The 14,418-nt window shown below is 43.0% G+C and overlaps 1 protein-coding gene across 2 annotated transcripts in view; it reads right to left on the reverse strand.

Moving 5' to 3' along the window:
* Nucleotides 1–14,418, reverse strand: part of ADAM19 (ADAM metallopeptidase domain 19) — a 111,451-nt gene that overhangs the window by 12,122 nt on the left and 84,911 nt on the right. For both annotated transcript variants that reach the window (XM_049874216.1, XM_049874215.1), the window contains exons 14-19: nt 9,374–9,569; nt 6,884–6,992; nt 4,676–4,880; nt 2,947–3,024; nt 2,714–2,822; nt 1,304–1,448 (exon numbers count right to left, since the gene is read on the reverse strand). In XM_049874216.1, the coding sequence (XP_049730173.1) occupies nt 1,304–1,448; nt 2,714–2,822; nt 2,947–3,024; nt 4,676–4,880; nt 6,884–6,992; nt 9,374–9,569 (842 nt within the window). The remainder of the gene's footprint in view (nt 1–1,303; nt 1,449–2,713; nt 2,823–2,946; nt 3,025–4,675; nt 4,881–6,883; nt 6,993–9,373; nt 9,570–14,418) is intronic.

The following is a 14,418-nucleotide window of genomic DNA, read 5'->3' on the forward strand; positions in this document are numbered from 1 at the left end:
TCAGTAACTGAGCTCACTCTAGCCCAAGCATAGTGGCAAGCAGCCAGATTTTCCCCCAAGGCATGTCACTGGCCAAGTCTTAAAGGGGGTGGAGATTGGTCTTCTTGAACCCCAGCTTCTCAGCTATAAAGACCTGAGTCTGACCAATTGAGAACTCCAAGAGCTAGCCCAATACAAAGCAGTCTTCCTCAGCACCTTCTCTTCACGCTCAAAGACCCTTCTCCCCTTAGGCGACACCAACCATCAATACCAATGATGTTACCAGCCATGAACCAACCCCTCAGGTATAAATACAGAGAGGCCTAGGATTTAAAATCTTCTCCAGAACAGGTGTAACAGAGGATTTGGAGACTACATACCCTCAATAGCCAAGGGAATGTATCAATTTTTTAAAAATTAGACTTTGTCTTCAGCTGAGGTCCAGCCACCACTATGAACTGCCTTGGGCAACTTTGGGGCTGCCTTGGTTTCCTGCTCTTTAAAATGGGGGACAAATCAAATAGATAAAGGATGGCAAAAAGATTCATTTTATATTCCAGCTTGAATTGGTTGGGAGCATTCTGCTGAGAAGGATTCTGAAGTGATGACTAGGCTCAGCAAGGAGAGTACTTATAGTAAGATCAGCTAGTCCCAGCTACCATTACTGAACATTTTGATCAGAGATTCTGTAGAAGAATCCTGACCAAAAGGGGAAAAATGCAGAACAGAATTTCAAATCCTCATGGACTCCAGACTTGCTGGAGCCATGGGGGCTAGATAAGCCCCTGAAGCTACTGCCTTGAGATAATCTTTAAAATTTATACCAAAAATATTCCCTGAAGTCTTCTCAAAATCAAACAATAATTTAGCTTAAGTAGTAAAAAACGTCTGCCTTGAGCATTACGCTCGTTCAAGGACTATCTATATGGGATCAAATTGACAACAGCAACCTGAAAGATTAGATAGGAAGCTTAGAAAAAAGGGGGCAGTAAATTTATGTCAAGGTGGGAAGAACAACTCAAAAAAGAGGGTAGGAACGGTTGCACAACTTAAACAATGTAATCGGTGTCACTGAATTGCACATGTAGGAGCCGTTGAATGGGTACATGTTTTGCTGTGTATATTCTTACAACAACAACAAAAGATCAACTAGTAATGCTGGCCCTGGTTATGAAGCATGGCAGAAAGGGAGAGGCAGTGTGTACCTTCCACTTGCCTTCTCTGGACTAGACCCACCCTCACCAATTCTTTCATCGATTACTGCTTACAGAGGGTTTTATGACCCGCAAGTGGCCCCCAAGTACTTCAAGACGCTCTGCCCTACCTGAAGTGTTGCCTCAGCTTGGACGGGAGGGCTGAGGGCTTGAGTTGGCCCAGCTTGTTGTTCTGCTTACAGTAGTAGTACATCAGCAACAGGACCATCAGCATGAAGATGGCTGCCACCACTCCAGCTACCACTGGACCAAGACCTACCAGAAACAACCAGGAAACTAGGTCAGGAATTCTCCCAAATGAGAGATTTAAAAGTTCTTTGGGCTAAATCAATAGAGTTCAAACAACGTATTCCTGATTCCTCTTCAGATATCTGATTTGCTTTGAATTTGTCTTACTTATTTTAACTTTAAAATTATAATAATTAAAAAAAAAACAACACAGTAAGAACCAGTAGGAAACCAGTAATATTAGCTTAAACAGCGAGGTTAACTTGCTTTATGCAGACCTCATAATATAGCTTCTCCAGCCACGTCCATTTAATTGAAGAACGTCCCTTCCAAGGCAAGCACTTAAAGCTCTATTATCATTTGCCACTAGTTTTCAGCCTGAATCTGAATCGCGATTTTCCTGAACATGAAGCAAACAACACACAACACTGAAAGACCCAGGCTCATCTCAGGCCAGAAATGTCATCCGTGATCTACACTTTCACGTTTGGTTTCATCAAAGCTGCCTCACTGTTCTCACAAATTGTACATTCAAATGTACAAAACAGATTTCTAGCAATAAAACACTACTTTTATCCATTTTGTATATTGGGGGAGGGTTCATCTTTGAAAGCCTCTATTTAAAAAAAAAAAAAAAAGTTTAGAAACCACAAGGTTGGAATCCCCAAGGTTTATACTAAAAAATAACAAGTTTTCTGAATGTCAGTTTCCCCATTTTATCCTGTGTCCACCCAAAATAAAAAAGCAAGCCTGTTGCCATTGAGTCAATTTCAGCTCATAGTGACCCTATAGGACAGAGTAAAACTGCCCCATAGGGTTTCCAATGAGTGGCTGGTAGATTTGAAATGCTGACCTTTTGGTTAGCAACGATAGCTCTTAACCACTGTACCACCAGGACTCCACGTGTTTACCCAAGGGAACCTAAATCACCATAATGTGCCCCCAATTCATGACTATTTTTAAGAGCAAAAGAAGGACTGGTCACCCCATTCCCAAAAAGGGGTGGGACTGTCCAATGCCCTACAAGCTCTCTTAATCCCTCTCTCTACTACGCAGGCTCCTCCTCAGTGGGAAGAATAGGAAAGCGACTAAACTGAGAGTCTCCACACCAGACTGCTGGCCTGAAACCCCCCTCTCACTCTGCCTCTCTTTTTCTTGGTTTCCTCATCTACAAAGTTAGAATAATAAACCAGACTCAAAGTGGATACTACACAACACACCGCCTGGCCCCACAGCACCACACAAAGGCCCACAGGAAGGTGGGCAGGGGCCTGCAGCAGGTGTACACTCACTCTCAGGGGGCATGGGCCCACTGTCGATGCTGCCCCCCGGGCCTGACGTCATGCAGAAGGGTGGGGCCCAGCCCTGGAAGCAGTGGCAGTTCTGGTTGTTGTTGCAGACCTAGATCGAGGGAAGGGAAGGACAGAGGTCAGCACTGCCTCAAACCTCCAAGAACCTGGCCCCTCTCAGGGTCTTCCCCATGGACACTGGCCAGGAGGAGCCACCAGAGCCCGGCCACACCTACCCCATGGCCATTGCACTTCTTCCCGCAGCCTTCGGTTTCAAAGAAGGAGGTGTTCCTGCACTGGCCCTCGAAGCAAATCTGTAGCAAGGAGGAAGCCCAGCGTCAGTACAATGAAGCGACACTGGCTGGGAATCAGAAGACCTGGGTTTTATAGTGAGAACATATGAGGACTGAAAAAGGCAGCCCATCTCAGGTTATTTATCAGAATGAAAAATTGAAAACAACCTAAAAATCCAAGGACGGGACAGTAGTTAACTAAATTCTGGTATTACTTTTATAACTGGGGGGAAAACGACAAATGTTATCTTTTTAAAATAGTATATTTAACAACATAAGTATGTGTTATTTATTATGTTATATAGTGCCATATGCTGATTATATCTTAAATACTTAATGGTATATTAAGCACCATCCCAGGTGCTTCATATATATTTTTATTTCATTCTCACAGTTAACTCTATGAGATAGCTGTAATTATTTTCCCAGGGTTCCCTGACTCCAAGTCCATCTCTTAATTCATAAGATAATTAATGATGAGGATGAAAATGATAATAGCTAGCCCATCTATGTGCTTTATGGATGATCTTGGTTAATACTTATAGTAATTCTATTGGGTGGAGTCCCTGGGTGGAACAAATGGCTAACATGCTCAAAGACTGAGCTGCTAACCAAAAAGTTGAAGGTTTGAGTCTACCCAGAAGCACCTCACAAGAAACGCCTGGGTCCTACTTCCAAAAAATCACTTATTGATAACAAAATGTATTAAGAAAACATTCTGCATCCCACTTTGCTGAGTGGCATTTGGGGTCTTGAATATTAGCACGCAGCCATCTAATGATGCATCAATTGGTCTCAACTCACCTGGAGCAAAGGAGAATGAAGAACACCAAAGACACAAGGCAAATATGAGCCTGAGAGATAGAAAGGGCCACATAAACCAGAGTGTCTGAGACTGGAAGAACTAAATGGTGCCTGGCTATAACCGATGACTGCCCTCGCAGGGAACACAAGAGAGAATCCCTGACGGAGGAGGAGAACAGTGGGATGCAGAGCTCAAATTCTCATAAAAAAAAAAAAAAAACAGACTTAATGGTCTGACTAAGGTCATGGTCCCCAGACCTTCTGTTAGCCCAAGGCTGAAACCATTCCCAAAGCCAACTCATCAGACAGGAATTGGACCGAACTATAAGAGAGAAAATGGCACTGGTGAGGAGTGAGTTTCTTGGCTCATGTAGGCACATGAGACTATGTGGGCAGCTCCTGCCTGGAGGTGAGATGAGAAGGCAGAGGGGGACAGGAGCTGGTTGAATGGACTTGGGGAATACAAGGTTGCGGGGGGAGGAGTGTGCTGTCTCATTAGGGAGAGAGCAACTAGGAGTACATAGCAGGGTGCAAAGAAGTTTTTGTGTGAGAGACTAACTTGATTTGTAAACTTTCACTTAAAGCACAATAAAAAAAGAGTTGCTCTATTAAAAAAATCAGCCATTGAAAACCCTACAGAGCACAGCTCTACTCATGGTATTGCCACAAGTTGGAATCAAGTCAACAGCAACTAGTTTTTTGGTTATGGGGTGGGTACTTGCTATTATGAAACATGTTTCATAAAAGAAGACACTGAGGCTCTGAGAGTTTGGTGAGGCTGGGATTTGAGCTCAGGCACCCTCCCTCCAGAGCCTTAGTCCCTCCCTCACAGGGCCCATCCCTGAGTGAGGCAGAGGGAGGGACTTACATGGTTATAGCCACACTTGGTCCCAGTCATCACCAGGCCTGGGTCTAGCATATCACCCTCCTCCTCAGGACCTCGGTAGACATGAGTGCCCCGGCATCGGATCTGCCTCCCGTTCATGATGATGGTGGTGTCAATTGGCACTGCATTGGACTCCAGGGGCCGGGCCTCAGAACTCTGACACTGGATCTTCCCACACTTGGCATCTCTGGGTCACGAGAGAGGGAGAGAAGGAGATGAAATCAGTGGCAGGGGGAGTGCTGGGGCACCCACAAGCTTCTTTGCTCCCTGACCGAGACAACGGGTTTGGGTGGGATGAGGCAAAGGTCACGGCAGTGAATCTATTCTAGGGACCCACCAGGGGAGACCCCATGTGGACTAAGACCAGGGGAAAGTTTTAAGGCTCCTGTCCCCAAGCATATCTAGACCAGAGAACTGGCCTGGGAGAGTCTTCCTCACTGCAAAGGCAATTGCCTGATCTGAGCAATCTGCCACCCAGCTAGGTGCTCCAGCCAGAAGCCTAGAGCCATCCTCAACTCCCCATTCTCCCTCATCCTTAGCCTCAAGCAATTTTCAAGCACTCCAATTCTCCCTCCTCTATAGCAACCATAATTCACCCGCTATTCTCTTACTTGGACTGCAGGAAACATCTACCTTCCTCCAGTCTTGCCCCTCACCAAAAAAAACCCCCCAAACCAAAAAACAAACCCATTACCATCTAGTAAATTCTGACTCATGGCAACCCCATATGTTACAGAATAGAATTGTTCCATAGGGTTATGGGGCTGTAATCTTCATGGAAGAAGATTGCCAGGCCTTTATTCTGCAGCACCACTGGGTACGTTCAAGCCACTAACCTTTAGGTTGGTAGTTGAGCTCAAACCATTTGCGCCACCCAGGGACCAGTCTCACCCCACTAGAGCCTCATTTCCACACTGCTTTCAAGGTCAAGTCCAAATTTCCCTATCCATGCATTCAAGGATTTTCATGATCTGATCCCTGTTTAATTCTCCATGCTCATTTCTCAGCAGGCCCTTCTCCATTGAACCTCAAGACTGTAATTTAACTGTATCAAACTGTTATCAGTTCTTCCAATTGCCAGTTTATCTCTTACACCAGACTTTACTCATCTCTCAGCCTGGAACATTCTCCCAGGCACTGGCACCATTTCCACCCTGTTCACCTAAATAATTCCTCTAGATCTCAGTTTAGGCATAATTTCCTTTGGGAAACTACCTTTGACCCACTAAGATTGGGTTAGGTGGCTGTTATGGGTTGATTGGTGTCCCCCAAAAAGATATGTTAAATACCTAACCCCCAGTGCCTGCAAATGTGACCTTATTTGTAAACAGTCTCTGCAGATGTAATTAGTTAACAAAGGTCATACAGGAGTAGAGTGGCCATAATCCAGTATGACTGGTATCCTTATCAAAAGAGGAGATGTAACACAGACAGGTAGACACAAAGAGAAGACAGCCATGTGAAGACACAGCAGAGACTGGAGTTACGCTGCCATGAACCAAGGAACGTCTGGGGTTACCAGAGGCTGGAAGAGACAAGAAAGGATTTTCCTTCCCCTAGAGCTTTCAGAGAGACACAGTCCTGCTGATGCCTGAATTGAGACTTCTAGCTTCTGGAAGTGTGAGAGAGTAAATTTCTGTTGTATTAAGCCACCTAGTTTGTGGTAGCTTGTTACAGCAGCTCTAGGAAACTAATACAGTGGCTCTCCTCCACCATTATCACAAAAGTTCCATGAAGGCAGAAGTGAGTCTTGATCTCCATTGTCTCCTCCCAGCACTCAGCGCATTACCTGGCACATAGTAAACCTTCAATAGATATTGGATGGATGGATGGATGGATGGATAGTTGAATCAACAAAAAAAAGGATAACTTGGGCTATTCAGATGAGGGCATACATATCACCCTGGAGAATAGAGGGCCAATTTCTTACCCTACTGTAAGAAGGTCCCAAAAGGGAGGCTGGCCAGCTTTCTAGGAACCATTGCTACCCACACCCTCCCTCTCACTTCCTTAGGGCTGAATGGTACACTGTCAAATATCAGGCCTGGAAAAGATGACTGACTTCTACTGATATATTTATAGGCCCAGCCCTGGGCCCACCAAGCTGCTGAGCTGTGCAGGGGTGAGGAGTTCAGATCAGAAACTGCTTTGTGATGCTTCATCTCATGGGGTCTGCCCTACGGTCATTACCTCATGTTACACTTCTTGTGTTCACCATTCATGTCCTTCCCACAGTTTCCAAAGGTGTCTCCTGCCACATTCACCTTCTCGAAGCAGAGATCAGGGGCAGGCTGGGCTCCTGTGGGGGAAAGAAACAACTTTTATCAAGCAGATCAGCCAACTTCAGTAGAATGGAAAGCACCCCAAAGCGCAAGCTATATTATATTATATTATTGGTAAAATTATGAAGTTAGGAAATCTTCTTGGGGGGAGGGAACAATGTTCAGCCTTTTCTTCCTGTACCCCTATCAGGTTATTCCACCCATACCTTCTCATCAAAACCTACTCTGTCATGGATTAAATTGTGTCCCCCCAAAATATCTGTCAACTTGGCTAGGTCATGATTACGAGTTATTTTTTGATTGTTTACCATTTTGTCATCTGATATGATTTCCCTATGTGTTGTAAATCCTATCACTATGATGTAATGAGATGGATTAGTGGCAATTATATTGATGAGATCTATGTTTTTTTTTTTTTTTTTATCATGTTAGTGTCTTAAGCCAACATCTTTTGAAATATAAAAGAGAGAAGCGAGCAGAGAGACACAGGGACTTCATACTACCAAGAAAGCAGTGTCAGGAGCAAAGCATGTCCTTTGGACCTAAGGTTCCTGTGCTGAGATGCTCCCAGACCAAGGAAAGACTGATGACAAGGACTTTCCTCCAGAGCTGACAGAGAGAGAAAGCCTTGCCCTGGAGCCAGAGCCCTGAATTTGGACTTCTAGCCTACTGGACTGTGAGAAAATAAACTTCTCTTTGTTAAAGCCATCCACTTGTGGTATTTCTGTTATAGCAGCACTAGATGACCGAGACACTACTCATTGAAAAAAGTTTTATATCAGTGCTTTATACCTTACGGAGGATTTATGTCTGTGGGTGGGTTGCATGCTAAGCCTTCTCTCTAATGAAGAAGACTAGGACATAAAAACGATCATAAGAGAGTACTGTGAGCAATTATATGCCAACAAATTAGATAACTTAGAGGAAATGAACAAATTCCTATAAACACATAAACTCCTACTTCTTCTCCTGAAGAAGAAACAGAAGTTCTCGGCAAACTCAGAACAAATGAAGAGACTGAATCAGGAATCGACAACATTCCAACAAAGAAAAGTTCTGGACTGGATGGCTTCACTGGAGAATTGTACCAAACATTTGTAGAATAAGTGACTTCAATACTTCTTAAACTTTTCCAAAAAATACAAGAGGAAAGAACAATTCTGAACTCATTCTCTGAGGCCAGCATCACCCTGATACCAAAGTCAGACAAAGACATCACAAGAAAAGAAGAAGGCTTGACCCCATTTTAGGATTTTTAAAAATAAGTAATATATGTACAAAATTTTAAAGATACAAGTATGTCTTTGGAATTTGTCCCTGAAGGCAACCAGTTCCTACTCCTCTATGCCCTGAAGAAGCAACCATTATTAACTGTTTCTTATGTAGCTTCTGGAAACCCTGGTGGCGTAGTAGTTAAGAGCTACGGCTGATAACCAAAAAGGCCAGCAGTTCAAATCCACCAGGCGTTCCTTGGAAACGCTATGGGGCAGTTCTACTCTGTCCTATAAGGTCGCTATGAGTCCGAATTAACTTGACGGCAGTAGGTATAATGGGTATATGTATCTTCTAGAGATTATCTATCTAACAAAGAATGGGGGCATATTCTATCCACTGTTATGCACGTTGCATTTTTCACTGAACCACTCATGCATTGTGGGAGATGGTTTCATTCACCATATACAGAGCTGCCTCCTTCTTTTATTCAGCTGCATAGTGTTCCATTGCCTAGATGTACCATAATTAATTTAATTGGCCCCCTACTGAAGGACATATAGGCTGTTATTTGCTAAAACTAACAATACTGCAATGAACATCCTTATAAACATATATTCACATACGCGTGCAAGTAAAAGCATAGGATACATTCCTTAGTAGTGGAATTGATGGGTCTAATGATAAGTGCACTTAAAATTTTTATATTCCCAAACTGCTTTCCACAGGGGTTGCACCTGTGTGTTTTTCCACAACATTCCCCAATACTGTATTGCCACAATTACTATACTAGCAAACATTTCAGTCTTTGCCAAACTGAAATATGAAAGATTCCATCTCATCGTAGTTATTATCTGTGTTCCCTTAATATGACTACGGTTAAACATCTTTTCACAGCTTAAGGGCCATTTGCAATTCCTTTTCTGTCTCCACTCTCTGTCCATTTTTCTGCTGGATTATCCTTATCTATTTACCCACTTTGAGAATTTGAAGCATCAAGGAACTGGGAAGAACACCAACCACTGGCTCTCCCTGAAAATCTACCCTGAGTCAAGGGGATGATAAAGTTCGTATCTGGAGGTGCTGTGTGGAAGCCCAGATTCTAAGCTACCCTGAGCACCTGAGGAGGCTGGCCAGGAAGTCATGGGGCGGGAGGAGGCATTCGCTCTGGGACAGCCCTACTTACCAGGGCCCCACAGCTGCTGGCACTGCTCCTGGTAGGTGAGGCACATGCCGTTGTAGCAGTAGGCCTGGCCTCCCTCACAGGGTGTGCCATCCATCTGGTAGAAGTTGGTGGGACAGTGTGGAGACTTGCCCGTGCAGAACTCTGGGAGATCACACTGTCGTGCCTGCTCACGACACATGGTGCCGGGGGCCAGCAGCTGAGTGAGGACCGAGAGTAGAGAAACACAGTCAATCCCCGACCTAAGCCCTGTCAGCACAGGCAAGGCTCATGACATCACTCTTCTGGAGCAGCACTTTCCAATATCACTACTTCACAGCACTTTTTACACAACCTCGTTAGCTCCAACCATCATGAATTTTCTAATATTTTCAGGTATTTCTAGTTTTCCAGGGGTTGTCACAAATGCTACCCTCACTGTCTCTTCTCAGCAATCTTAAGAGTATGTAAGAGATAATATTTATGCGACAGTTCGTAGTTTCCTAAGTGCTTTAGTAATACTAGCTAATTTTATGGAACACCCACTAAGTGCCCAGTTCAAGTATCATTTCATTTAGTTTTCATGACAGTCCTATTAATATAATAATCCCCATTTTATAGATGATGAAACCTGAGGCTCGAAGAGGTTAAGCAATGTAACCAAACCTCATGGCTAGTAAGTGGCAGAACCAGACAGAACTAGGTTCACTAATACATCCATCCATACACACCCACATACACACAAATGCATGTATGAATGCACATATGGAAACACACAGACTCATTCATACATATACATCTACAAATACACAAATACAAATACATACTCGTCCCTGAACATTTACAAATAAACCCACACATGCACACATACACATTAAACTAGCATTCATATTCTATGAATTTACAAAGCACTTTGGCAATAATGCATCCCCATTATAGAGCCAAGCACTGATCTCGTGTGATTCTCACAATATCCATGAGATAGATACAGTTATTCCCCCCGACTTTGCAGATAAAATAGCCTGATCAATAGCACACCTTGGGCAAACGGGAAAGTCAGAGCTTTCACTTGAGTCTTACAGCTTCCCTGGGTGGGCAGTCTTATTAACTTCATTGTTGTTCTGCACCACCAAGTTGATTCCAACTCATAGTGACCCTATGTAACAAAGGGTTTCCTAATCCGTATTCTTTACAAGAGCAGATCGCCAAGTCTTTCTTTCAAAGCAAGAAAGCAAGCGACTAAGCGCTTAACCATTGCACCAACAGGGCTCTTTAGTCTTAATAAGTTTTCTAATTTTACAGATTAAGAATTTAGGCTCCACATGGTGAATAGGCTGTCCAAAGTCAAAGAGTGAAGGTTTGAACTGAGGGCCTCAGACTCCAGACCTGATCTTTTCCTACAGTCTTAAAAAAAAAAAAAATTTTTTTTTTTTTTTTTTCTCCCTAGGAAATACTTTCTGAGACTCAAGTTGAGATGCTGGGACTGAGCGAGATAGGTGATCTTCACACTTATTCTCAGACTTTCGTCTGAGATGCAAATGACTCAACCCAGCATAATCTCCCTGGGGAAACCCCAGGTCCAGCCTAAGATGAAGGAGTTCCCTGATCCAGGCAAGGAAGACTCTCTCTGAGAACAGAGCCCGTCCCCTGCCCCTGGTGACTCCACACCACCCGCAGGTCTTCCCAGAAGAGATGGCAGAGAGGCCACTTTGCTGGCCACTCAACAGCCTGTTGAAAAGATTATGCCCCCGTCCATGGTAAGCGGGAGTGGTGTGTGGAGGAGGAAGCTGTAGGAAGAACTGTTGCCACCTAGGAGCAGTGAGGAGTAGAAGAGGACCCAACCTAAAGCCAGCCTACCTGGGTCAAAATCCTAGCTGGGTTCCTTAACCAGCAGTGGGGACCTGGGCAGCTACTTAACCTATCTGTGCCTCAGTGTCCTCATCTGCTAATGAGGACAATCCTCTTGTGGGGTTGTTATAAGGAATAAACGAGTGAGACTAACACACCCGAACAGCACTTGGCACATAATAAGCACTTAGTAAGTGGAAGGTGGAAGCATAGGCCCACGATCCCTTCCCCAAGACCTTGGGGCCAAATAGGTTTCAGACTTTTCAGATTTTAGAAAGCAGACAATGTACACACATATGTACATATGTGTGTGCATGTATACATACACACAGACACACACACACACACACGATGTATTATATAACATTACATAAATACACTGGGGTTCCTTTAGACGACACTAAGTCAGTTCTGACATAAGTCATATGCCTCATCTTTTTTGTTTTCATAATTATTGCCTTTCATTATCAGTAAATAAATCCGATCTTTATTTGTCTTTGGGGTTGGAAACATTACATATAAGCTTAGAGATATCTCTTAATACATACATATTGTTAGGTACCATTGAGTAGGTTATGACTCATAGCAACCCTATGTACAACAGGACAAGACACTGTCCGGCCTGTGGCATCCCCATGATCATTTTTATGCTGAAGCCCATTGTTGCTGCCACTGTGTCAATCTACCTCATTGAGGGTCTTCTTCTTTTTTGCTGAACCTCTACTTTACCAAGTGTGATGTCCTTTTCCAGGGACTGGTCCCTCCTGATAACATGTCCAAAGTATGTAAGACAAAGTCTCACCATCCTCACTTCTAATGAGCATTCTGGCTGTACTTCTTCCAAGGCAGATTTGTTTGCTCTTTTGGCAGTCCATGGTACAGTCAATATTCTTTGCCAACACCATAATTCATTTCTTCAGGTTTCCTCATTCATTGTCCAGCTTTCGCACGGATATGAGGTGATTGAAAATACCACGGCTTAGATCAGGTGCTCCTTAGTTCTTAAAGTGACATCTTTGCTTTTTAATGCTTTAAAGCAGTCTTTTGCAGCAGATTTGCCCAATGCGATGCATTGTTTGATTTCTTGACTGCTGCTTCCATGGGTTTTGATTGTGGATCCAAGTAAAATGAAATCTTTTCTTCAATCTTTTCTCCATTTAACATGATGTTGCTTATTGGTCCAGTTGTGAGGATTTTCGTTTGCTTTATTTTGAGGTGTGATCCATACTGAAGGCTGTAGTCTTTGATCTTTATCAGTCAGTGCTTCAAGTCCTCTTCACTTTCAACAAGCAAGGTTGTGTCATCTGCATGACACAGGTTGTTAATGAGTTTTCCCTACATACATACATAAAAAAAACATAAATCATAAAAATTTATTCCAACAATAAAGAAGAGTTGGATGACATTGGCATTTTGTCGATTGTGGTCATAACTCTACTTGTGGAAGGTTCTGGATCATCTGGGTTATTTGTGGGAACACAAACGGTGTTTCTAGTCAGAAAATTAGTGACAGTTGTCTATATGGTCCTTTTCTTTTTTCTTCATATATTTCGTGGTACCATCTGCTTCCTGAATCTGCCTATCAACTTTAGCAAAGTAATTGGCGTTTGGGTCCATGTTTTCAAGCAACTGAAACTCCTGATTTAGTTTAGAAAAAACCTCAGCTAATCCTTTCACTGTATAATTTTTTTTAACAACTTCTCTCCTTCTCAGGGGTTGATTATCTAATAGACAAGGTAAGCACGGTGCTTACCTTGCTTACCAAATCACCTGTAGTGGACAATTTCACATGGGTTTTGCCACATCTTTGAATCCACGTGAGATTGCTTACTGTAGATTAGTAAGTAAGCCTGTGCTTACCTTGCTTACTGAGTCATCCACCCCTGTCAAGGATTACACATTTGAAAAGAGGTGTTGATTCTATAGGAAGGTGCTGTGGGGTTGGGAGAGACACAGATGCCAGACTCACCTAGAATTAGAATCTTTGATGTGGTAAAAAAAAATTTGAAATTGTTCACTAAAGATCTGGTAAGCAAGGTAAACACCGTGCTTACCCTGCCTATTGGATAATCTGCCCCTGCTCCTTCCTCTTTCTCATTATTTCTTTCTTCTTCGGCATTTCTTTCCTCTTCAAAATTCATTAAGTCGTGACCTGTCAATTCCCCCTCTTCATGATCTATGAGTTACCCTACACTGATGATATCAATTTCTAAATCCAGTGTTCCTGCCATATGGGCGATTTTTCCACTGATTTCTTCCATCATATTACCCTGATTGAATGCTTGAAGTGTGTTCACATAACTCAGTAATTTTTTCCACATCCCCTGCATGCATTTTCCCCTAACTTCCTCCCAGGAAGATACACTGTTCACGATACACTGACGGTCCTAGGTGCAGGTCATCGTAATTCAAACATGTCACAAGTTGGGGGCTACCTGTATATTATAGGACTTTACAGTCACAAACATGTTAATATTTCTGCAGTGAAACATAAAAAGTCTCATTAAGTGTGATTTAAAGAAAGACTGTGACTCGTCTCACAACAGTTCAGGTCAAGTTTTATCACCAAATGGGTTTAAAAATTTTTGTTTTTGTTTTTAGAACTTCCTAAATTTCAGAATTGTGGATAAGAGATTATGGACCTATAGTAACCCTAGTTGTTGTTGTTAGGTGCTAGCTTCCTACTCATAGCGACCCTATGACAACAGAACAAAACACTGCCCAGCCCTGTCCAACCTCACAGTTGTTGCTATGCTTGAACCCATTGTTGCAGCCACTGTATCAATCCATTTCACTGAAGGTCTTCCTCTTTTTCGCCAACCCTCTACTTTACCAAGCAAGATGTCCTTCTCCAGGGGCTGGTCCCTTCTGATAACATGATCAAAATATGTAAGACAAAGTTTTGCCATCCTTACTTCTAAGAAGCATTCTGGCTGTACTTCCAAGACAGATCTGTTGGTTCTTCTGGTAGTCCACTGCATATTCAATATGCTTCACCAATACCATAATTCAAAGGCATCAATTCTTCTTTGGTCTTCCTTATTCACTGTCCAGCCTTTTAATCCCAGTAATAATATATTATTTATCTTCTTGATCAGTATTAAGGGTGTGGGCTCTAGGGTCAGAGAAATCTGGGTTAAGTCCCTACCTGGCTGTGTGATCCTGGATAAGTCACTTATCCCCTCTCAACCCCCAGTTTCTCATCTTAAAATGAGGATAAT

Source organism: Elephas maximus, chromosome 2 (genome assembly GCF_024166365.1).
Source record: "Elephas maximus indicus isolate mEleMax1 chromosome 2, mEleMax1 primary haplotype, whole genome shotgun sequence".
Classification (NCBI taxonomy): domain Eukaryota; kingdom Metazoa; phylum Chordata; class Mammalia; order Proboscidea; family Elephantidae; genus Elephas; species Elephas maximus.